Source organism: Haliotis cracherodii, unplaced genomic scaffold, assembly GCF_022045235.1.
Source record: "Haliotis cracherodii isolate W230 unplaced genomic scaffold, xgHalCrac1.p SCAF_11, whole genome shotgun sequence".
Classification (NCBI taxonomy): Eukaryota; Metazoa; Mollusca; class Gastropoda; order Lepetellida; family Haliotidae; genus Haliotis; species Haliotis cracherodii.
This window is the reverse complement of record NW_027266266.1, coordinates 47,633,398-47,660,508: the sequence shown is the minus strand read 5'-3', so window position 1 is coordinate 47,660,508 and position 27,111 is coordinate 47,633,398. Positions and strand designations below refer to the sequence as shown.

Below are 27,111 nucleotides of genomic sequence, written 5' to 3'. Positions count from 1 at the left end.
CTATATGACGGCGGTCTGTAAATAATGGAATCTGGACCAGACAATCCAGTGATCAATACCATGAGCATCGATCCACGCACCTAGGATCGATGACATGTATCAACCATGTCAGCGAGCCTGGCCACCCGATCCCGTTAGTCGCCTCTTACGACAAGCATAGTCGCCTTTTAGAGCAAAAATGGGTTGCTGAAGACCTATTCTAACCCGGATCTTCCGACCTCCGCCCTCTGAGCCACGAGGAACTGAAGCACATGGTGATGAGGCGCATCAACAGGTCAACCGGAAACGCGCAGTCAATCAACCCCAATCCGGTCAAGGACGCCAATACCCAGAGGTCCCCTCGGATACCAAAGGTCGAGGTCAGACAGCCAAAATAACTTGCTTGCATGACAGACCATTAGTGTGAATACCTGTGTACATGTATTATATACATACAACTTTTAATTCAACTATTTGATTTGATAACCGTTATAAGGTGGTATGTGATTATTTATTTTTTCTAACAATTTACAGTTTTATCAACTATTGGTTTGTATGTTTTTAATTGTTTGCTATTATATGTAGGTACACCCAAATGTGCAATAAAAACTGATGGTTAGATTTGTTATACAAAACATTTTACCTAAGAGTTTTATTGTTTAAAGGACCGCCTCCGTGGCCTAGTGGTAGAGCAGTGGCATCCATCACAAACACATGCAAAGGCTAGTCAATTATTTCACCCGGGAACACATGGTACAAGTCAAAAAAGGTACTTGCATCGGACCAAATGTTTGTCACTGATGGGTCAAATTTAGAAATGTCCGCCACTTATATACTGAAGCTTAGACGCTATGGGAATGTCATCCATTCCCTTCTACATGTGTCTTGGAAGAGACCCGAGGTGTTCTGTTACCTGATTCAGCGGGAAAGGTTGAAGTGAGGTGAAATGGGTATGACATGGCGTTCAAGATTATTGCACTTATATAGCCACGTGCATTCACACACTCACGTGCGTGCGTGCGTTGAGTATGTGTGGCTGGTTGTACTCGTCCGGACTAATGCCGATTTACAGCGCTAGCCCACTGAGATACCATGCCGCAGTTTAACATGAATACCCTACTCAGACACAGTACACTGACGTCCTTGCCTTAGCCCCTTAATGCCGAGCGCCAGACAGAATAACAACAAGTACCATCGTTTAACATCTTTTGGTATGACGTGCTAGGAATTGAATCAACGACCTTCCGCTCTCCGGGCCGACGCTCCATCCGACAAACATCAGTGGAGATCCCAGGGCAAAAACTGTTTCTAAAATTTAGAGTATGTTTCCATATATGGAGAACCCAATAACAGAAGATCTGTCTTAAATAGGGACACTGCATAGTTGTCGTGACCTTGCCTCTATCACACGCATATTTTAGACTTCAACACGATCCAAATTAAACTGACAACTCTGTGAAAGACACAAGTGTATAAAGTCTGCACAAATGTTTACTTTTTAAAACGACACTCCTTCGCATCTTCACACTTTAAATGAGAAGTAACGCGCCCGCTTGTCGGTAGTATCAGCCAGACAGCCTTGTGGAACACTAGCTGTACTTCTCCTCCTCCAGGTATAGTTGCTAATGTTTCCATGCCGCTATGTGGCGAATCTTAACTTTTTTTTGGTCAATACCTCATCCTGGGCCCACTTGCACAAAGCGATCTTAGCGTTAAGACTATTGTAAGCCTATGCTAAAGTATGGGAGTTACGATCATCTTAGCGCTTTTGTGGCTTTGTGCAAGTGGGCCCAGCATGGGTTGCTGGGGACATATTATAACCCGGAATGCCCATGAGAAGAGAAGCATAGGTTGATGGAGACCTATTTAACCCGGAATCCCCAAAGGGAGACCAGGGCCCACTTGCACAAAGCGATCTTAGCGTTAAGACTATTGTAAGCTAAAGTATGGGAGTTACGATCATCTTTGTGCTAAGATCGCTTTGTGCAAGTGGGCCCAGGTGTTCTGTTCCGGCCCACTTGCCCTGTCTAAGCGCCAATATTGCTTTGTGCAACACAAACGCTTGCCTGTTACTGTACCTATAGTTAATGACAAACCTCTCCAGCAGGTGATCTTTTGTTTGTTTGTTTGTTTGTTTCTTGTTTAACGCCGCATTCTGCAATATTCCTTCTATATGACGGCGGTCTGTAAATGATCGAGTCTGGACCAGACAATTAAGTAATTGACATCATGAGCATCGATCCACACAATTGGGATCGATGACATGCATCAACCAAGTCAGCGATCCTGACCACCCGATCCCGTTAGTCGTCTTTTACGGCAAGCATGGGTTGCTGAAGATCTATTTTCCCCGGATCTTCATGGGTCAGTTGGTAACTTAAAGGTAGGATAGTTTTATCTAACGAATCTCTAAATATCTCTCTCACATCATCACATAAAGGGCAGAATCTACTAGGCGCTATCAAACCCCCCAACATCAGGTGCTCTATCAAGACCTGTTACCTTCTGTATCTACTGGGCGCTATCAAACTCCCCAACACCAGGTGCTCTATCAAGACCTGTTACCTTCTGTATCTACTGGGCGCGATCAAACTCCCCAACACCAGATGCTCTATCAAGACCTGTTACCTTCTGTATCTACTGGGCGCTTTCAAACACCCCAACACCAGGTGCGCTGTCCAGACCTGTTACCTTCTGTATCTACTGGGTGCTATCAAACTCCCCAACACCAGATTCGCTGTCCAGACCTGTTACCTTCTGTATCTACTGGGCGCTATCAAACTCCCCATTACCAGGTGCTCTATCAAGACCTGTTACCTTCTGTATCTACTGGGTGCTATCCAACTCCCCAACACCAGGTGCGCTGTCCAGACCTGTTACCTTCTGTATCTACTAGGCGCTATCAAACTCCCCAACACCAGGTGCGCTGTCCAGACCTGTTACCTTCTGTATCTACCAGGCGCTATCAAACTCCCCCAACACCAGGTACGCTGTCCAGGCCTGTTTATTCTGTACCTCCTGGGCCCCGATTATGTTTCTAGGTTTGTCAGCACCATACCCGTGCTCGTGGGTTTCACCGAAGTGGTAAACGTCTTAGACGTGCATCACTTCGGGCTTTCCTCCCACATGAAGCTGACACGCCGTCATATAACTGGAATACTGTTAAAAGCGGCGTTTAACCCAACTCACTCACTCACTCACTGTATCTACTGGGCGCTATCAAACTCACCAACACAAGGTGCGCTGTCCAGACCTGTTACCTTCTGTATCTACTGGGCGCTATGGAACTCCCCCAACACCAGGTGTACTGGGTGCTATGAATCTGTTCCATTTACTATAAATAATGTTCAAACTAAAACTCCATTTTATTAATTTTCAGAATCATGATAGCTTTCCTTGTTCTAATTGGATCTGTAGCAGTTTATGGGTGAGTGGTATAAGCTATAGGATATCAGATCAGATGCAGTTTATCTGCGTGTGGTATAAGCTATATATCATATGAGATGTAGTTTATAGATGACTGGTATAAGCTAGCATCAGATGCCGCTTGTAGGTGCGTGGTATATGCTGGATTATCTGGTCAGATGCAGTTTATGGGTGGTATAAACTGGTATATCAGATCAGGTGCAGTTTATGGGTACATTGTCTGAACTAGTATATCAGAGCAGGTGCAGTTTATATGTAAGTGGTATAAATAGAGAATCTCACCCGAGTGTCTTTTGATATCAAATATATCAACACGAGTTGATAAAAGTGGAAAAATTCTGAGGCTTGCCGAGGATATTTGCCACTTTTATCAACGAGTGTTGATACATTTGATATCAAAAGACACGAGGGTGAGATTTTATTTATCATCCAACATCATTCTTTCAACTTTTTCAGTTTGTAGACAGTAATTAGCAGTGTCTTCGGTATAAAAAGTACTGCAAACAGCTTCAGTAGCAGAGCCATTAGTGATGTCATTTGATTGTGACGTCATGGTAACCAGTGATGTCACAATGGTCTGCAAAGCATTGTGATGTAATTTCATTGCAGCGATATCTAAAGTGTAGATATCGCTTGATCTCATCCAAGAGATATCTCCTGTGGGAGCCAGTTTTAGATGATAAACTAGTATATCAGATCAGGTGCAGTTTATGGGTACATTGTCTAAATCATTTATCAGATCAGGTGCAGTTTATGTGTGGATGGTATAAACTAATGTATCAGATCAGGTGCAGTTTATGGGTACATTGTCTAAATCATTTATCAGATCAGGTGCAGTTTATGGGTGGATGGTATAAACTAGTATATCAGATCAGATGCAGTTTATGGGTACATTGTCTTAATTATTTATCAGATCAGGTGCAGTTTATGGGTGGGTGGTATAAACTAGTATATCAGATCAGATGCAGTTGGTTGTCCGCACCATAACCCGTTCGTGGGAAACGTCTGGGACACGTTTGCATTCACATTTCCCCCAGCCCACCTTAGAAATTGGAATAATTTTGAAAGAAGCCCCAACTCATCGGGGGCTTCTCTGCCTGCAGAAAACACTACTCCTGCATCCACACCAACCATGACCAGCTGCTCCCGAGCCAGGTGGTCAGCAACGTCATCGCCGACATTGACAAAGATGGCGACGGCATTGTGGAGCCAACCGAGGTCCAGGCGGAGTTCGTCGCCAGATATGACGTTGACAGTAGGATAATCATTATGATAAGAATCTGTGCCCTGTAACCTATGCTTGTTGCAAGAGTCGTCTGAAGTGTCGGTTGATTTGTTGTTTTACGTCGCACTCGGCAGTTTTCCTGCTATATGACGGCGGTCTGTAAATAATCGAGTCTGGACCAGACAATCCAGTGATTGATATCATGAGCATCGATCCACACAATTTGGATGACCTGCATCAACCAAGTCAGCAAGCCTGACCACCCGATTCCGATAGTCGCCTCTTACCGATTGAAGTTGATCGCGTGGTTAAGCTCGGTGCCATGGCCAATTTCGCGTCGTTGCTCAAGCTTTCTGTCATTGGTTTGCGTGAATATGAAATCCTTAAAGGGACGTAATCGCCCTTTGGTAATATATAAAATATCATTCAAAGCGCAACAATGCAACAAATGGCCAAAATGTCGCGTTGTCGCATTGTCGCATTGTTGCACTTTGGTTAATTTTGACACTTTTCGCTTGTTTCTCTGAGGGCGACAATGCGACAATGTCCCTTCTTGGATTCCATACCTGACCCTCGATTATTTTCAGGCCATTTTGATACAGCTGGCATATTGGTAACAAATATAGTTTCCATCAACCATGTCTTACCTAAATCGTCATCAATCAGTCAATTTGACATCCTATTTCCTAGTAGGGGCAGTAACGTAAACCCTCAAATAACGGCAAGGGACCCCAGACTGTATTTTGCCAATGTTAATCGCATCTCAAGAAGGGACTGGCCATTTGATAGTCTGGATATTTAGAGAATAATCAACGAGCTACGAGAAACAGATAATTCCGAGTCTTGAGTAGATTATAGAAATATAATTAAGAATAAAGACTGCTCTACCCCATGTGTAGTGTATAAAGTATAGTTTTGCTGCTTGCGTCAGTGAGCTTTGACGTCATGATAGTTCAGGGCAAAACGATACTTTATTACACAACACGTGGGGGTAGAGCAAAATTTATTACTTTTCAAAGAGGACGACTTTAAGACTAACCTCATGTTATATTGAAGCTGGGTTTAAAATCAAATATGTAATGACCAGTTACGTAAACTTAAAATCCTCGAACAGGTCTCATTGTCGGGCTCTTCCACCTAAATGCCTGCACCCTCACGTTAAGAGGCATATTTTACGTTTGAGACATAATAATACACCACTAAAATGGGAAGTTTTATTATTTGAATAGGTCATATTACATTGTTTGTTTACCCATAATCTTATACAACAATAAGTGGAATTTTTAAATTTAAGTTTTCATATTAATTTGCTTCAATTTAATCACGTGACTCAAACAGCGGTCGTTTTGCTTGACTTTAGTATATTGCTAAATGCCGTATGCTTACTAACAGGTGTTTATGAAACCTATCAAGCATTGCTCATTCCGCATCTTCCCGAGGCAAGAGAGTTAACTAACTTTAAAAGTCCAGTTAAAACCCTTGCCGAATCAGGATGGAATTCCTGGGCACGATCGTAGCGTCACCAGTGGCTATTATGAGTTAAGTCCCTTCTATGCCTCTCCTATGGACCAATCAGATTCCTCCTCTCGTATCACTTGCGTTTGCTTCAAACAATATAGCGGCGCCCAGTCAAGAGGATATGATCGACAATCCAGATCTATATTGTGAGAAAACGAGTCTTACATCGCGAAGTTCATCGAATCACGTGAGGACCTTGACTGAAAACTTGAAAAGATTTGGAAAATATCTGTCGACAATGAGTTGGCGGTGCACATACTGTGCAAATCCTGCAATCGACCGAAATCTGCATGACAGTTTACGAACCGGTTTTCGATTTCGGTGCGCGATTTTGATTGGACTATGCATAGGCACGTTAGTCTAGCCAAAATATAACTCCACATCTGCAGCCCAGTTCGGCAAGGGTGGAAACTGGACTTTTATAGTCAGTTAATTCTCTTGCCTCGTGAAGATGCTCATTCCCTTACCCAGAGACAGACATAATTCCTAGAGCACCAACGCCCGCCTCGGACAGTTTCAGATTGCTTTGGCACGGCCACAGCGGTGTATGTATGTGTGGGAGATGCCTGCGGCATGATATATGACTGACATCATCTTGCCATATTACTTCCCACGTAATATTATTCAAATATACTGAACCAAATTAAAAACTTCACAATCCTAAGGGGCGGTCGGGTAGCTTGGTGGTTAAAGCGTTCGCTCGTCACTCTGAAGACCCGGGTTCGATTCCCGACAAGGGTACAATGTGTGAAGCCCATTTCTGGTGTCCCCTGCCGTGATATTGCTGGAATATTGCTAAAAGCGGCGTAAAATCAAACTCACTCACTCACTCACAATCCTAAAATTTTAACATTTTGACCAGTTATCATTGTGGGCCCTTATTGTGTATTTAAACAGTAATGGCCACGTATTTGTAGCAACAATGGCGTCGTCTTCCCAATCATGTGTTCACAAGCATCACAAGGTCCATGCGGAGGCGTTGTGTGGCAGTTGTCAACGCAAATGGTGGCCATACACGCTACTGAACTTGTGTGCCATCAGATTCTCGAGTTTCGGACTTATGATTTAAACTGTTAATGTTATTACCGAATACCGTAGGTGCTTGGAACAAACGATGGTTACCACCGTTAATTAAAATCCTTCTTTGGACATTAATTATTAAAAATTACCTTCTCTGATACATTTGTCCGTTATACATCATATATGGGATTAGTTTAAAAAATGTAAAGTTAATAATTTGACTATATATATTTATGCAAGTTTAAAGAAACTCCTTAACCGAAAATTGACGTGGATGCGCCATCTTGCTTGACAATAATGAAAGAACGGTGTTTCCAAGGATGGAACTTGAACAGCGCCATGACGTCAGTCCATTATGACGTAATTCAAAAAGTGTACTTTATCGCAGGTACACTTCACTGAAGGATGCCTATTGTTCAGATGACGTGATGTAATCAATGTGTGTCGTGATGAACAATGGATGACGTTATATCGGCTTTTACTCAACAGAAAAGCGTTGTAACGTATTATGGCTTCAAATGAATACCCGACATTGAGAATCGCTGAATGCACATGTGCAATTATCGGAAGGCGTTTACACACGATCCTTCGACCCGTATGGGTAATATAATATAATTTTACACAAAACAAACCTGTTTGCTGGAAATGCTTGATAGTATGTTGTAAAAGGACAGTCATTGTGTGCCTTGAAGCAGTATTCTGTCTCTGACAAAAATTCAAGTGTATGATATATGTACATGTATAATGATAAATACCCTGGCCCCATTCGACACCGTAGCTTCCTTACTCACCAACTCATGAGTGAAAAATATTGGTGCAGAAAATATTTGAAAGATAATTATGCCTTAGGTTTTACGAAAATATTATGTTGTTCCAGAAAACGGAAGTATCACAGAGGATGAGTTCGTAACACAATGGCATCGGCATTACCTCGACGTTCGCAACTTTGTTGGCTACCTCTTCCACAATTTCGACGTGAACAACGACATGAGTCTGACCGACAGTGACCTCGTCGCTTTGTCAAAAAGTCTCGACACTGACGGTGGGTGTTCATTCATGATGTCTCTTTTATGTTACAGGAAAGGGGCGAGGAACGGAATTGTCTGCCAACAATTTTACCTTCTCCTGAAGAGTTAGGCACCGTCAGTATGACCCATGCTAAAACAAAATGGCAGCCGAGATGGGCATCTTCCTTAAAAGGACGTATTCTCTTTGGCATCGATCCTTTTATCACTAAATTACACATAACTAGAAATAATCAGAGAGAGGATGTTCTCTTAACCAGACTTCGTCTTGGGCATTGTGGTCTTGGTGCATATCTAAATGCTATTGATTAAGACATTTCTGCACATTGTACAGTGTGTAATCAGCTTGATAATGTAGCTCATTTTTTATTGCATTGCCAAAAGTATATTAATCATCGTAAGGTAATGGTGGAGTCTCTAAGAGTTCTTAATACTGACTTCTCATTGGCTGGATTTTTATGTTCTAGGAATATTGTTCACCATGACGTTCAGAATGTCATTCTCGTTTATATTAAAGCGTGTGGCGGTTTTGATACTTTATAAAAGATATAGGTACTTAGCAAACCTTTATTATGGGCAAGGTGTAAATGGGCCTAGTTGCCCGAACACCTTTAAAACATTTTAATGATCAATCATCACCTGTCTGCCAAGTTTATTTGAAGCCGATAAGTCAACTCTGCGTGTAACTAGGTTTAATGTAATAACAAATCCAAAATAAATACCAAAAGACAAGCATAAACATCGACAATTAAAACCTAATGTCGAAAATGACCTGAAAATAGAAATTCCATAATGGTGTGCAACAATCTGATAAATGACATCCAAGGAGGCCACACCTCAACAAACAGGTAGTCATTTTGGTCACTTTGGTAACCAAAACGTCATTTACATGGCAACTGAAATTCCGTCACCAAGTTGGTTGGTTGGTTTGTTGTTTAACGTCGCACCCAGCAAAAATAAATAAACTGAACGACAATATATGGTCATGCATTACTTTTTATTCTGCTGTTCTGCCCTGCTGGCATGTTTGTTTGTTTTTTAACGCCGCACTCAGCAATATTCCAGCTATATGACGGCGGTCTGTAAATGTCCGAATCTGGACCAGACAATCCAGTGATTAATATCATGAGCATCGATCCTCGATCGATGACATGTATCAACCACGTCAGCGAGCCTGACCACCCACCCGATCCCGTTAGTCGCCTTTCACGACAAGCATAATCGCCTTTTACGGCAAGCATGGGTTGCTGAAGACTTATTTGACCCCGGATCTTCACGGGTCAAGGACAAATCTCGTATACATCTCTGACAAAATCGCGAAGGTGTCCGGTAAAAGGATTCTTTTCAGCACATTGGATCCAGATACATCGTTCATGATTACTTCACAACAGATTGAATAACAAAGTACAACGATTTTCATTTAGGAATATGTAATATGTTTTATTTAAACGTATTTAAGAAATATACGACGAGTGGGAGTTGGTTATCGTACAATAAAACACTGCAGGGAGAATAAACCATGACGGGCGCATCCTCTAGTATCATATTCTACTGACTTCTCCATTCGGTGTCACCCCCCCCCCCCCCCCCCCCCCCCTCCCCGCACACACACACTACCACACCCCCAACCCCACCCTCTTCCCAAATGTAACATTTGTTTATGCCCCCGTCCTATAATTAATGACCAGTACCCACATTATTTGAAAAAAACTATTATTTTTTCATGCCGACCCCCCACTTTCTCCATATGTCTGGGAGAGGCGTGAACCACTCACTATGTCACTATGAGACGTGTTAACACTTCGTATGTTTCAGCTCTACACCAACTGTGTTACAGCTCACGGCAACTGATGTCCGCTGTGAAATAAAACATCGTGATCGACATTCCAAATGTGTTTTGTTTGTCAGAGTGGGTAGGAGGGGTCCCACTGTGTTGGTCGACAATGAAGATGAGGTGATGACGTGCGAAGGTCCGCTGTTGTGAGGGCCCTGTATTTGGACCACTGGATCAGCGTAGATAGGACATGAGAAAACGTTTACATACTACAATACTTTTATGAATCAGAATTACAATATTTCCATGTTTTGGATTTTTGACAACACAGCCTACAAAGTGTAGAGGTTTTCAGGATGCGTATCAATAACAAACACACCAACACACTTACTAACACTAACACACACAGAATCACTCACTCACACACACACTAACACACAGACATACTAAATTACGCTTGCACTCACACGCCGTAAACACACACTCTAAACTAACACACACCCACTCAGACACACTCACACACACGTCACGTACACACTCAATCACACATACACTCACACACGCCGTACACACACACACACACACACACACACTAACATACACACATTCACGCACACACTCACAAATTAACAATAACACACTCTCACACACATACATTAATACACTCACGTTAACACACACACACACACATTAACTAACAAACACTCACTCACACATACGCACGCACACACTCTCACACACACACACTCATACATACACTCACGCGCATACACACACATACACACACACTAACTAACTAACAAACACATATACACACACTCACAAATACACGCGTGCGCACGCACGCACACACACACTCACACTCACACATACACACTCACACACACATACACGCGTGCACACGCACGCACACACACATACACACACACTCCCACATTCTCACACACTCATGCACTCATACACACTATCACATACACACACACTCACATTAACTAACAAACACACATACACACACTCACACATACACGCGTGCGCACGCACGCACACACATACACACACACACTCAAACACACACTCACACTCACACTCACACACACACTCACACACACCCTCACACTCGCACATACTCACAAGCTCATGGTTTCTTCATAGAACGCTCCAGGAGGGGATGCGATAGTTCGACCCGGCAGTACAGACTGTGACCACGTTCTAAGTGAAGCTTTTATGACCCATTACACAGTTATCATGGTCACGGCCTATTGTACATAAATGGCTTTGGTTGAAGTAACTAGTAACACACAGAGATAGTTCCATGTGAGAAAGTGACACTCCGTTAATTCCTGTTGCCTGGTCCAGGATCAAGTTTTGACAAAAGACTGCATGATGATTAGTTTCTGGTAACATAGAGATAGCCAGAGACGTACACACATCTGAGTTTTGTTTATAACACTGATGACAGTGCAGGGTCCGTAAATATTGATTATATATCATTTTGACGAATATTTAACATTAATATACTGAACCGCAAAAGAAACGTCACCCCAAGTAACATTGCATGAAAAGTTGTCATTTAAATATCTGGGTATTTTTTTTATTTAAAAAAAATTAACATTACCTTGTCCGGAAAAATGAAATTGATGATAAAAATACAAAGCAGATGACAATAAAACCGATCGCCCAAACGCATCACGGCAACGGTCATGGTACGTGAGTTCCGTGCAAATTGAAATACACATGAGTTCCCCCATTACTTGCCCAATAAAAATCCAGCCAGATCGGATAACATTCTTTCCTTATTGAATTGCTACGACATGCCAAGATTGACAAGAAATCAGGGACACCAAGACATTGGACGATTGCAAGTAGCCAATACATTTCAAGTCCACGTAAGGACCATATACAGGCTCCAGCAACGGTACCAGACCACCAACACAACAGATGACCGACCACGTAGTGGAAGACCAAGGGTCACCGCCCGACGTCAGGATCGTCAGATTGTACGACAGCATCTTTAAGATCTCTTTGTTACTGCTGCGGAAACTGCTCGACAGACCATGGGGACACACCAGCGACACATTATTGCGGACACCGTGCGTCGACGATTGACGAGCAGACACCTCCACTGTCACAGGTCACACCGAGGACCCATTCTGACACCACGTCATCGCCGGGACCGTCTTCAGTGGGCAACACAGCACCAGCATTGGCGCCACCAGCAATGGAGAAGAGTCCTCTTCTCAGACGACAGTCGTTACTGTATCTCAACAGCAGATGGCAGAGAGGGAGTCTGGCGACGCTGTGTTGTTGAGAGAGGCTCGTGGGGTGGTCAGAGCATCATGGTGTGGAGTGGAATTGGTCTTGCACAGAAGGTCGGCCCTGTGGTCTTCCAGAACATCGGTCCAGGGAGAGGCAATGGTGTCACAGCAGCTCGGTACATTGATCAAGTCTTGAGACCACACGCCATACCTCATTTCGCACGTCGCCGCAACCACGAGTTTCAGCATAACAACGCCCGTGCCCACACTGCGAGAGTAACACGAGACTTTCTCCAGCAGAATGACATCAAAACCATGCAGTGGTCTGCCCTCAGTCCCGACTTAAATCCCATTGAGCACCTGTGGGACGAGCTTCAAAGACAGCTGAATGACGTCCGACCAAGGCCGACAACTGCAGCTGAACTGCGTCAGGCGTTCCTCAGTGTGTGGGCTCAAGTGCCTATGGCCTTCATCAACCGCCACAACCATTCCATGTATCGACGTTGCACGGCAATCATCAATACACATGGCGGACACACGAGATACTGACTTGTGATACCATTTTCTCAGAGACTAGTGTTGTGTTTCACTTTAAGGACATTTGAGACATTAATTTCAACCTTGATGATCAGTTTTGTCAAGTTTCATCTTTTAAATATGTCTCAAAGTATGTTTACAGTGTTTGGACAAATGAGGTTTCTCATATATCTATCCATGGTGACGTTTCCTTTGCGGTTCAGTATATTTATCGAGTACACATTCTTCCCTGAGTACAACGATTATGTTTAATATAAGCTAATTAAAGCGTGTATTATATCTCCATCTAGCTGGATATATCCTACAATGACACTAAAAATATCTCTCCAATCAAATTACTCTCATAAGAGAGAAAAATGATGTGCTGATTTGTGATACGAGAGATTGAGATGGTGACGTCACTTCCGAAACGAAACGTTGATGGTGAATGGGTCCAGGGTATATATCACAAAGGACGGAGATATAGTACCCTGGATTATTGAGGATGACCTGCATCCACAACACAACCTCATCATGACACCAACTACATCTGCAGCCAACACTACACAGACACGTCTTAGAGATATAACGAGCGCTTCTAGCAATGTTGATTTAGTTCTCTTTGTTTTAGTTTGTTTGTTTGTTTGTTTGTTTGGCTGTTTAGCGCCGCACTCGTCAACACTCTAAGTATATGAAGGGGGCCTGTAATGGTCGAATCTGGACCAGACAAGCCAGTGATTGACATCATGAGCATCGGTATTTGATATTATGATCAACGTCCTCGCAGACAGGATACGATGACATGGTATCAACCAAATCACCGAGCCTGACACCCCGATACATTCTGTCGCCTCTCCAATGTTGCGTGGGACGAAATCCCAACCGGACGATAACTAGGCCTATAATACTCAGGCCTTATAGTGATGCAGTAGGAATACATTAGAACACGGATATAGCGAACAAACGGATATAGCGAACAAACGGATACAACGAACTGTTACAAAATCCCCGATTTATCTCCTATATAATATCATATAAAATTTACGTATGTAACGAACTTTCTACAGCGAACTAACGGATACAGCGAACTGATATCTGATGATCGAAAAGCCCATCTATCACTAATTAGTGACGTGTATAGCGAACTGAGAAATCTCACTCAGTGTATCAGGGGACACAGGTGGCCCAGTCGTCTAATGCGCCGCGATTCGCTGTGCAGATTTGCGTCCCTTGGGCACGCCAAAAACCTATGATTGTGGGTTCGAATCCCGGTTCGCCTTGATTATATTTCTAGGTTTGTCAGCACCATACCCATGCTCGTCGGTTTCACCGAAGTGGTAAACGTCTGAGACCTGCATCACTTCGGGCTTTCCTCCTACATTAAGCTGGCACGCCGTGATATAACTGGAATACAGTTAAAAGCGGCGTTAAACCCAACTCACTCACTCACTCACTCAGTGTATCGGAATAACGATGTGTACATGCGGCACGTCTTGTATATACAGAAGCTTCGCATCATCCTCCAAAACCACGTTTCGTATCCCACACTACAAAGATGGTGTTTCAACATTTGTTTTTATCTAAACATGTAGTCCATGACCTCTGCTCGCGACAGTGTGTGAGGCAATCAAACAGCTGTGAACTAGAGTAGGCCACGCAGCACTCCTTTCCAACACATTTCATAAGAGATAATACTTCCAGTGGAACATCTAATGTAACCTTTTCACGTCAAGTACATGCCGAGCACTCGTGACTGCCTCCAGCACCACGTGTGCTTTCAACACCTGCTAGTTCTTGTATATACCTAGACCTCGTCACCTCCTCTAACACCATGTGTACTGTCAACAATATACCCAGCCCTCGTCACCACCTCTAACAACCTGTCCTGTTAACACTTGCTAGTCCTTGTATATACCCAGACCTCGTCACCTCCTCTAATCTCACGTGTACTTTCAACACTTGCTAGTTCTTGTATATACCCAGATCTCGTCACCACCTCTAATCTCACGTGTACTTTCAACACTTGCTAGTTCTTGTATATACCCAGACCTCGTCACCACCTCTAATACCACGTGTACTGTCAACACTTGTTAGTTCTTGTATATACCCAACCCTCGTCACCACCTCTTACACCACGTGTACTGTCAACACTTGCTAGTTCTTGTATATACCCAACCCTCGTCACCACCTCTAACACCACGTGTACTGTCAACGCTTGCTAGTTCTTGTATATACCCAGACCTCGTCACCACCTCTAATCTCACGTGTACTTTCAACACTTGCTAGTTCTTGTATATACCCAGCCCTCGTCACCACCTCTAATCTCACGTGTACTTTCAACACTTGCTAGTTCTTGTATATACCCAACCCTCGTCACCACCTCTTACACCACGTGTACTGTCAACACTTGCTAGTTCTTGTATATACCCAACCCTCGTCACCACCTCTAACACCACGTGTACTGTCAATACTTGCTAGTTCTCGTATATACCCAGACCTCGTCACCTCCTATAATCTCACGTGTACTGTCAACACTTGCTAGTTCTTGTATATACCCAGACCTCGTCACCACCTCTAACACCACGTGTACTGTCAACACTTGCTAGTTCTTGTATATACCCAGACCTCGTCACCACCTCTAACACCACGTGTACTGTTAACACTTGCTAGTCCTTGTATATACCCAGACCTCGTCACCACCTCTTACAAAACCTGTACTATGAACACTTGCCAGCTCTTGTATATACCCAGAACCCGTCACCATCTCCAACATCTCAATAGTTCTAGTTGGGTGTGTTTCGGTATATAGGTGGTGTTGTGTGGTATACACTGTCCAACATCTCAACAGTTCTAGTTGGGTGTGAGTCTGTATATGGGTGCTGTTGTGGTATACACTGTCCAACATCTCAACAGTTCTAGTTGGGTGTGGGTCTGTATATGGTGTTGTTGTGGTACACTGTCCAACATCTCAATAGTTCTAGTTGGGTGTGGGTCTGTATATGGGTGTTGTTGTGGTATACACTGTCCAACATCTCAACAGTTCTAGTTGGGTGTGGGTCTGTATATGGGTGGTGTTGTTGTGGTATACACTGTCCAACATCTCAATAGTTCTAGTTGGGTGTGGGTCTGTATATGGGTGTTGTTGTGGTATACACTGTCCAACATCTCAATAGTTCTAGTTGGGTGTGGGTCTGTATATGGGTGTTGTTGTGGTACACTGTCCAACATCTCAATAGTTCTAGTTGGGTGTGGGTCTGCATATGGGTGTTGTTGTGGTATACACTGTCCAACATCTCAATAGTTCTAGTTGGGTGTGGGTCTGTATATGGGTGTTGTTGTGGTATACACTGTCCAACATCTCAATAGTTCTAGTTGGCTGAGGGTCTGTATATGGTGTTGTTGTGGTATACACTGTCCAACATCTCAATAGTTCTAGTTGGGTGTGGGTCTGTATATGGCTGGTGTTGTGTGGTACACTGTCCAACATCTCAACAGTTTTAGTTGGGTGTGTGTCGGTATGTGGGTTGTGTTGTGTGGTACACTGTCCAACATCTCAATAGTTACAGTCGGGGTTTTGTCGGTATATGGGTGGTGCTGTATGGTACACTGTCCAACATTTGAACAGTTTTAGTCGGTATGTGGGTTGTGCTGTGTGGTACACTGTCCAACATCTCAACAGTTCTAATCGGGTGTGTGTCGGAATGTGGGTACTCGTTAATATTTAGTACACTGTCTAACATCTCAACAGTTCTCGTCGGCAAGAGAGCGCAGTTTTTAAAAGCTTTGCCTGTATCCCGCCATCGAGCTATGTCGCGTGGAGAACAGAGTTCACCTCGGCCACGATTCGACAGACAACCCTGTGAAAGACACAGGTGTAAAAAGTGTCATTTCATACAACGACACTCCTTGGCATCTACGTCACCCAGTACACACCTTATGTAAGAATTATCGTGTCCGCTTGTACGTATTCTCAGCCAGACAACCTTGCGGAACACTAGCTGTACTCCTGTCAAGGTAAGGTTTCCATGCCGGCAACTTTTTCAATATGGGTTTCTGTTCAGGCCCCCTTTGTAGTCTAAGCGCCAATATGGCTTTGTGCAACATCAACGCTTGCCTGTTACTGTACCTATCGTTAATGACAAACCTCCCACCAACAGGTTCCCTGTCCAGTGCTGATACTCCGTGTATATACCGGGGGCTTCAAACTCCTCCAGCACCAGATGCTCTGACTAGTGCTGTTACTCCGTGTATATACCGGGGGCTTCAAACTCCTCCAGCACCAGATGCTCTGACTAGTGCTGTTACTCCGTGTATATACCGGGGGCTTCAAACTCCTCCAACACCAGATGCTCTGTCCAGACTTGGTACTCTCTGTATCCACCGGGCGCTATCAAACTCATCCAAAACTAGGTGTTCTGTCCATATCTGTTACTCTCTGTATGTACTGTGTGCTATCAAACTCATCCAACACCGGGTGTTCTGTCCATATCTATTACTCTCTGTATGTACTGTGTGCTATCAAACTCACCCAACACCGGGTGCTCTGTCCAGACCTGTTACTCTCTGTATGTACTGTGTGTTGTCAAACTCATCCAACACCGGGTGCTCTGCCCATACCTGTTACTCTCTGTATGTACTGTATGCTGTCAAACTCACCCAACACCGGGTGCTCTGTCCAGACCTGTTACTCTCTGTATGTACTGTGTGCTGTCAAATTCACCCAACACCGGGTGCTCTGCCCATACCTGTTACTCTCTGTATGTACTGTGTGCTGTCAAACTCATCCAACACCGGGTGCTCTGTCCAGACCTGTTACTCTCTGTATGTACTGTATGCTGTCAAACGTACCCAACACCGGGTGCTCTGTCCATACCTGTTACTCTCTGTATGTACTGTGTGCTGTCAAACGTACCCAACACCGGGTGCTCTGTCCAGACCTGTTACTCTCTGTATGTACTGTGTGCTGTCAAATTCACCCAACACCGGGTGCTCTGTCCATACCTGTTACTCTCTGTATGTACTGTGTGCTGTCAAACTCATCCAACACCGGGTGCTCTGTCCAGACCTGTTACTCTCTGTATGTACTGTATGCTGTCAAACGTACCCAACACCGGGTGCTCTGCCCATACCTGTTACTCTCTGTATGTACTGTATGCCGTCAAACTCATCCAACACCAGATGCTCTGTCCATACCTGTTACTCTCTGTATGTACTGTATGCTGTCAAACTCATCCAACACCGGGTGCTCTGTCCAGACCTGTTACTCTCTGTATGTACTGTATGCTGTCAAACTCACCCAACACCGGTTGCTCTGTCCAGACCTGTTACTCTCTGTATGTACTGTGTGCTGTCAAACTCATCCAACACCGGGTGCTCTGTCCAGACCTGTTACTCTCTGTATGTACTGTGTGCAATCAGCCTCCTGCAACACCGGGTGCTCTGCCCATACCTGTTACTCTCTGTATGTACTGTATGCTGTCAAACGTACCCAACACCGGGTGCTCTGCCCATACCTGTTACTTTCTGTATGTACTGTATGCTGTCAAATTCACCCAACACCGGGTGCTCTGTCCATACCTGTTACTCTCTGTATGTACTGTATGCTGTCAAACTCCTCCAACACCGGGTGCTCTGTCCATACCTGTTACTCTCTGTATGTACTGTATGCTGTCAAACGTACCCAACACCGGGTGCTCTGTCCATACCTGTTACTCTCTGTATGTACTGTGTGCTGTCAAACGTACCCAACACCGGGTGCTCTGTCCAGACCTGTTACTCTCTGTATGTACTGTGTGTTGTCAAACTCATCCAACACCGGGTGCTCTGCCCATACCTGTTACTCTCTGTATGTACTGTATGCTGTCAAACTCATCCAACACCGGGTGCTCTGCCCATACCTGTTACTCTCTGTATGTACTGTATGCTGTCAAACTCATCCAACACCGGGTGCTCTGCCCATACCTGTTACTCTCTGTATGTACTGTATGCTGTCAAATTCACCCAACACCGGGTGCTCTGCCCATACCTGTTACTCTCTGTATGTACTGTATGCTGTCAAACTCATCCAACACCGGGTGCTCTGCCCATACCTGTTACTCTCTGTATGTACTGTATGCTGTCAAACTCACCCAACACCGGGTGCTCTGTCCAGACCTGTTACTCTCTGTATGTACTGTATGCTGTCAAACTCATCCAACACCGGTTACTCTGTCCAGCCCTGTTACTCTCTGTATGTACTGTGTGCTGTCAAACTCATCCAACACCGGGTGCTCTGTCAAGACATGGTACTCTCTGTATCGACTGGGCGCTATCAAACTCCCCCGACACCAGGTGCCCTGGCCAGACATGGTACTCTCTGTATCGACTGGGCGCTATCAAACTCCAGCCGTACTGGGTTCTGTGAATCTGCTAAATGTTGTTCAAACTGAAACCTGTGTATTTGTTTTTCAGAACCATGATAGCTTTCCTTGTTTTAATCGGAATCGTGGCTGTTTACGGGTGAGTGGTATAAGGTAATCAACGTATGGGTGAGTTGAATAAACTAGTATATAAGGTGTAGATTGTGGGTGAGTAATATGAGATGGTGAGGTGAGGTGAAATGGAGTTTAACGTCGCGTCCAACATTATTGCACTTATATAGCGACGTGCATGTACGTGTGTGTTTGTGTGGCTGCTTGTACTAGTCCGGACTGATGCCGATTTATAGTGCTAGCCCACTGAGATACCATGCCGCAGTTTAACATGAATACCCTACTCAGACAGAGTATACTGACTCCGAGCTGACCAGTCCTTGTTTTAGCCCCTTAATGCCGAGCGCCAGACAGTGTAACAACAAGTACCATCTTTTAACGTCTTTTGGTATGACGCGGCCGGGGATCGAACCCCTGACCTGAACGTCCGACAACTGGTAGTCTAGATCACGTACTTTGAGTAACCCCCTAACAAGTGTAAATTAGCACGGCTCCCATGGCCGAAAGCTATGAATACACAATGCCATTTAGAAAGTGGTCAAATGTAACTGATGTTATATTTGGGATAACACTTTCTTAGTAAACTACCAGTTGTCGGACTTTCATTTTGTGGAAGCCTCGGTGGCTGAGTGGGTTAGATCGCTGACTTTGTGTGCTGGGGATTAGGTGCCTCATCCTGGCAGGTATGGGTTCGAATCCCGGACGGGACTCAACCCAAAAAGTACTAGAATCTGTACTTTACTTGGAAAGTGTTATCCCAAATATAACATCAGTTACATTTGACCACTTTCTAAATGGCACTGTGTATTCACTGATTAAGACTGTTAGTTTGTCAACATCATGCCCCAGTTCAAGGGTTTCAAGTTTAAAGTCAGGTTTACCTCCCAGTCCTCTTTAAAACTGAAAAAAGAAGCCCCAGCTCATCAAGGGCTTCTCTGCGTTCAGACAGGACCCTACAGATGGCCACCACCACCACCACTCCTGCATCCACAACAACCAACAACAGCTGAAGGCGACCCAGGTGATCACCAGCGTCATCGCCGACATGGAGAAAGATGGAGACGGCATTGTTGAGCAGACCGAGGTCAAGACTGAGTTTCTCACCAAGTATGACAAGGACAGTAAGAGACGCTACTTATTATATACCCGCGTGAGGATTCGGATAAGCGTTGGTATCCGTAACCTATGTTTGTTGTAAATGTTGGCCATCTTCCCGAGGCAAGAGAGTTAACTGACTATAAAAGTCCAGTTTCCACCCTGACCGAACTAGGCTGGTATTATGGAGTTACATTTTGGCTGGACTAACGAGTCTATGCATAGTCCAATCAAAATCGCGCTCAGAAATCGAAATCCGGTTCGTAAACTATCATGCAGATTTCGGTCGATTGAAGGATTTGCAAAGCATGTGCACCGCTAACTCGTTGTCAACAGATATTTTCTAAATCTGTTCATGTTTTTGATCAAGGTGCTCACGTGTTTTGATGCGTTTGCGATGTAAGACACGTTTTATCACAGTATAGATCTTGATTATCGATCAGTTCGTCTTGACTGGTCGCCGCAGTTTTGTTTGAAGCAAATGCAAGTGATACGAGAGGTGGAATCTGATTGGTCCATAGGAGAGGCATAGAAGGGATATAACTCGTAAAAGCCACTGGTGGCGCTATGATCGAGCCCAGGAATTCCAGCCTAATTCGGCAAGGGTGGAAACTGGACTTTTGAAGTCAGTTAACTCTCTTGCCTCGGGAAGATGGCGTTGACTAGCATGAATATATTGGTTCGGCTGGGTTTCTTTTACTGATTTACCTGATCCAGACTTGATTAGTTTCAAACATTTGTTACGAAACTTAGGAAATAAATATAACATTCCTTAACGCTAGGCGACCTGAATCGACCTATTTTGATATGACTGGAATACTGTTTAAAGGGACGTTAAACCCAACTCATTCACTCACTCCTATGTCCTTTGAGAAGCAGTGCCATAAACCCTCAAATAGAGGCCAGGGACCCTACACTGGACATTGCCCTTGTTGATTGCATCCCAAAACGGCTGACCAATTTATATGTATTGGAGAAAACAGGCTCACGAGGTTTTGGTAGACAGAGCATGCCCTGGGGAGAGTATGCCCGCGGTTTTTCCCGACCCCCAGGGCATGCTCTGTCTACCAAAACCGAGGGAAAGTGTTTTTTCATGCTTATAAACCGAAAAAAGAAATTAAAACAACATTTATCAACGCGTAAAATATCTGTTGCTGGCGTACGGATCTTGAAAAGGACATTCTAAAAACCAGTGAAGCTTATCAACACCTCTGTAGCCTCGCGGTACACTCACTGGGCTACAGATATGAAGTTTGCGAGTTCGATCCTCGGTAATATAAAGGAAACATGTGTCATTTCATTTTACATTTCATTACATGTTACAATATGCACGGAAGTTATATCAATAGAATACCCAGGACATTGTATAAAATCCCAGGGATATTATATAAAATCCCAGGGACATTACAACGTCCCTGCTTATGAGATTTAACCCGACTGGAAAGTAAAACCTCACAATAGGTTTTAATGCCTATAGAAAGAAGTCTCTTACTTAATAGCGATCCCAATGAATAGGTTTATAATCTGGACGTAATATAATTTGGCCTCAGGTTTTACACAAATCAAACTTGTCCTAAAATATATAAATCATGTTGTGTTGCGATATTACGTCTCTTCAGCGTATGGTATATCGATTAGGGTTAATACCCTGGGACCATTCGACACCGTAGCGTCGTTTCGGAAGTGACGTCACCTTCTCAAACTCTCAGTCTCTTACCTCAACTGAAGATCCGGGTTAGAATTGATCTTCAGCAACCCATACTTGTCGTAAGACTGTACAAACGGGATTGGGTGGTCAGACCAGATTTGGTTGATGCATGTCATCGTATTCCAGTTACATAGATCGATGCTCATGATGTCAATCACTGGATTGTCCGGTCCAGACTGCATTATTTACAAACTGTCATCATAATGCTGGAAAATTGCCGATTGCGGTGTTAAACAACAAACAACTTATTTAGTTCCTGAATAATATAAGTTCATCTGCAAAAAGATATATCTAATATTTATATCTGTAGTATTGAAAACAATAAACATAACTTGAATATATTCCTAAGAATGATAAAAGATCTTGTTCAAGTGGCGTGGTTCATACCCAGAAAGAACAGCTGTATTGCAACGTTTGAAGAAATATGGTCAATACAACTATTTGAAATACAGTAAACTTCGGTTATAACGAACTCAAAGGGACTACTAATTTTAGTTCGTTATAACCGTAGTTCGTTATAAGTACATTTACAGCATGACTACAGCAAGTAGTCGGGACCAAAAAGAGAGTTCGTTATATCTCTCAGTTCGTTATAAGTGTGTTCGTTATAACCGTAGTTTACTGTACTGTAATTAGAAACAGTTGCTTGGTACGTACAGTAAACTACGGTTATAACGAACACGCTAATAACGAACTGACGGATATAACGAACTGACTTTTTGGTCCCGACTACTTGCTGTAGTCATGCTGTATATGTACTTATAACGAACTACGGTTATAACGAACTAAAATTAGTAGTCCCTTTGAGTTCGTTATAACCGTAGTTTACTGTATACATGTATATGCGCATATATATTCATGCCCCGACCAATATACTGCTCATGCTACATGTCAAGAAATACGAACATTTAGCCGTGTAATATATTGTATGCATATTGTCTGAATGCATCTCCGTCACAAATTCATCCTGACAATGTATGCGATAACATACATGCTGAACATGCGAAAATGTAAATTCCTTCTGAAATGAATTTTTTTTTAAAGAAAAATAAACAAACAGAAATCTTACACTGACTTAGCACAGTATTCGCGGTACTATTTTAAAAAACAACAATTTGTTCAGAAAATGCTTGAAAAGATCATTTTGCCTCGAGTTTTGCGAAAACATATTCGCTTGACAGGCTGTTGATGATGATGTTTCAGTGAGCGGCGATGTCTCGGAGGATGAGTTTGTGAAACAATGGCATCAGCGGTACCACGACGAGCACGACTTTGCCGGCTACCTCTTCCACCACTTCGATGCCAATGACGACCTAAAACTCACCGACAGTGACGTCGTCGCTTTGGAAAAAGGTCTCGATACCGACGGTTGGTGTTCATTCATTCATTCATTCATTCATTCATTCATTCATTCATTCACGCTTTCAGGTTACGGGATGGGTAGAGAAGGGGTGGTTGTCTTTTGTCGTAAACCTCCCGGTAAAATTAATGAATTTATTCAATGGGGACTGACTACAAAAGTGTACAACAATAAGATTTACACATATGTACCCAACGGAAAGTACATATCGTACGCTTAGAACACAATCGCATTAAAATCACATCTTTTTCTCCGATACGATACCTCTCTGCGTGAAGATCAGGTCACGTCAAGTGAACCTTGAGGGTACTTTCACCGCCCAATCAAAATGAAAGATTTGTTGGTTCTTAGCCAATCAGATGTCAGCTTTCTAAAGCTATTCTGCTCCATATCTTTACCCCCTCAATTCGGAAATTTCGTTTCGTACAAATGAAAACCCACACAGAACACACATGTTCTGTCGTTGTTCCTTTGTCGCCAGTTTCAGAAACTGTGAACACTTTGGACTTGACAGTCTCTGAAACAGACAGATGGATGGTGTGTGCGAAGGAATGAGTTGTCTCCCCTCTCTTTAACCATTGACTTCGGTTTATGTATTGCAGGAGATGGGCGAGTCTCGGTTGCAGAGTTCCAGACCTACTTAACCAACGTAAGTCACGTGGCGATACACTTTTCCAGTGATACACATGCAGTTGCCAGATACCTATCCGCCATGATTGTTTGAAGCAGAAAAAATAAAAGCCGTGGGTAGCTATAGTGTAAAAACAAAACCAAAATAAATTCCGAAAGCATTTCCTAAACATCGAAAATTAGAAACCGATATCGAAAATTTACCGAAAATAGAAGTTCTATAATGGATTGTGGCAACCTGATTTATTGTTTCTGAAAATGTATAATGTTGATAGAAACAAGCAACAACATTTAAAAAGGAATCCCAGTGAGATACAAAAAACAACAAAAGTGAGATGGAAATTATGAACCCGTGGAAAATCTAGAGTAGCTTGATTTATGTCTCTTGCATTACAGTAAGGTCTGTGAGGAAGTGAAAATAGTAAGGACTGTGAGGAAGGGGAAATCGTAAGGACTGTGAGGAAGGGAAAATAGTAAGGAATGTTAGGAAGGGAAAATAGTTAGAACTGCGAGGAAGGGGAAATAGTAAGGACTGTGAGGAAGGGAAAATAGTAAGGACTGTGAGGAAGGGGAAATAGTAAGGACTGTGAGGAAGGGGAAATAGTAAGGACAGTGAGGAAGTGAAAATAGTAAGGAATGTGAGGAAGGGAAAATAGTAAGGAATGTGAGGAAGGGAAAATAGTAAGGAATGTGAGGAAGGGAAAATACTAAGGACTGTGAGGAAGGGAAAATAGTAAGAAATGCTAGGAAGGTAAAATAGTAAGGACTGTGAGGAAGGGGAAATAGTAAGGACTATGAGGAAGGGAAAATAGTAAGGGCTGTGAGGAAAGGAAAATAGTAAGGAATGTGCGGAAGTGAAAATAGTAAAGACTGTGAGGAAGTGAAAATAGTAAAGACTGTGAGGAAGTGAAAATAGTAAGGACTGTGAGGAAGGTAAAATAGTAAGGACTGTGAGGAAGGGAAAATAGTAAGGAATGTGAGGAAGTGAAAATAGTAAGGACTGTGAGGAAGTGAAAATAGTAAGGAATGCGAGGAAGGGAAAATACTAAAGAATGTGAGGTAGTGAAAATAGTAAGGAATGTGAGGAAGGGAAAATAGTAAAGACTGTGAGGAAGTGAAAATAGTAAGGAATGTGAGGAAGTGAAAATAGTAAGGAATGTGAGGAAGTGAAAATAATAAGGACTGTGAGGAAGGGAAAATAGTAAGGACTGTGAGGAAGGGAAAATAATAAGGAATGTGCGGAAAGGAAAATAGTAAGGGTTGTGAAGAAGGGAATAGTAAGGACTGTGGGGAAGGGAAATTAGTAAGGACTGTGAGGAAGGGAAAATAGTAAGGGTTGTGAGTAAGGGAAAATAGTAAGGCCTGTGAGAACGACTAGACCGATCTTGGGCCACATCTCAACAAACATGGGATTTCTCTGTTCACAAAACACATCACTAATTAGTGGTATTTTCGCTTGTCGGGGAGCAGATATCAGTTCGCTTTATACGTTAGTTCACTGTAGAGAGTTTGTTAAGAGCGTAAATTTGATAAATATGATAATATATAGGCGATAAATGGGGGGTTTTGTAACAGTTCGTTGCATCCGTTTGTTCGCTCTATCCGTGTTCTACTGTAGTAGTCTGGGTAACTTTGGAAACTAAAATGTCATTTACTTATGAAACTAATCATTGCAAGATGCAGTGTGTTGTTTTGGACAGGCGTCTAAAAGGCGGCTGAAAATCCGTGACCAAAGAAAGAAATCGTACACATCTCTCAAAATGGCCGAACGTGTCCAGTAAAACGTATTCTTCTCAACACACTGGACCCAAATACGACGTTGATGACTATTCTCAACTGACTGAATAACAAAGTTCCTAAATTTCATGTTAGAATATGTAATTATATTCAGAAATCACTGCATTTCAATGTTAAGACTGGAAGACTTCTGTTGCCCGAAAACTTAGGGACTGGTGTGTGGTGTGAGATTGGTCTTTGGGTGAGTGAGTGAGTGAGCATTGTTTTTCGCCGCTTTCAGCAATTTTCCAGCAATATCACGGCTTCACACATTGTACCCATGTCCGGAATCGAACCCGGGTCTTCGGCGTGACGAGCGAACGGTTTAACCACTAGGCTACCGATTGGTCTTTGGACTATATCATATTTTGCTGACACACACACTCACTCATATCATGACCAATTTATCTCCCCCTCCAATACATGGGAGTGCGGCGTTAAACAACAAACCAACCAACCAACAACCAATACATGGAACATTTGTTTATGACCCCGTCCCTATAATTAATGACCAGTACCTAAATGATGTTCAGATTAATAACTATGTTTGAAAAATACTTAACACTTCGAATGTTTCAGCTCTACACCAACTGTGTTCCATCTCACGGCAATTGATATCATCTGTCAAATAAAACTTTGTGATCGACCTTCCAAACGTGTTTCATTTATCAGAGTGGGTGGTAAGGGTCCCACGGTATTGGTTGACAATGAAGATGACGCGATGACGCGCAAGGACCACGGGATCAGCATCGTTGAAGTAGGGCCCCTACTTGGCCCACGCGTTCTGCATAGTTTAAGAAAACATTTACATATCATTAAGAAAGCTGTCACATATTTTGATATGAATGAGAATTAGTCTTTGTTCAGAACAAACATGTGCATGGTTTGGATTTATAACAACATTAAATAAGTCTACAAATACTTCTATATACCTTGCTAGTTCTCCTCCTCTACACATCACATGTATTGTTCCTGTATATACCCAGACCTCGTCAACACTTGCTTGTTCCTGTATATACCCAGACCTCGACAACACTAGCTAGTTCCTGTATATACCCAGACCTCGTCAACACTTGTTTGTTCCTGTATATACCCAGACGTCGTCAACACTTGACCTCGTCAACACTTGCTTGTTCCTGTATATACCTAGACCTCGTCAACACTTGCTTGTTCCTGAATATACCCAGACCTCGTCAACACTTGCTAGTTCCTGTATATACCTAGACCTCGTCAACACTTGCTTGTTCCTGTATATACCTAGACCTCGTCAACACTTGCTAGTTCCTGTATACATTCAGACCTCGTCAACACTTGCTTGTTCCTGTATATACCCC

At 43.2% G+C, this 27,111-nt stretch overlaps 2 protein-coding genes across 2 annotated transcripts; both read left to right on the top strand.

Moving 5' to 3' along the window:
• Positions 1-1,512: 1,512 nt before the first annotated feature.
• Positions 1,513-12,771, top strand: LOC139455146 (uncharacterized). The gene is made up of 6 exons (XM_071236701.1): positions 1,513-1,592; positions 3,359-3,406; positions 4,509-4,660; positions 8,046-8,210; positions 11,871-11,956; positions 12,523-12,771. The coding sequence occupies exons 2-6, from the start codon at positions 3,363-3,365 to the stop codon at positions 12,769-12,771; spliced, it is 696 nt and encodes a 231-aa protein (XP_071092802.1). The 5' UTR covers positions 1,513-1,592; positions 3,359-3,362.
• Positions 12,772-16,672: 3,901 nt separating this feature from the next.
• On the top strand, positions 16,673-26,432 carry LOC139455905 (calmodulin-like). The gene is made up of 6 exons (XM_071237454.1): positions 16,673-16,752; positions 19,189-19,236; positions 20,154-20,329; positions 23,215-23,379; positions 23,974-24,020; positions 26,357-26,432. Exons 2-6 carry the CDS (start codon positions 19,193-19,195, stop codon positions 26,390-26,392), a joined length of 468 nt encoding a protein of 155 aa, XP_071093555.1. The 5' UTR covers positions 16,673-16,752; positions 19,189-19,192; the 3' UTR covers positions 26,393-26,432.
• The last annotated feature ends 679 nt before the right edge of the window (positions 26,433-27,111 follow it).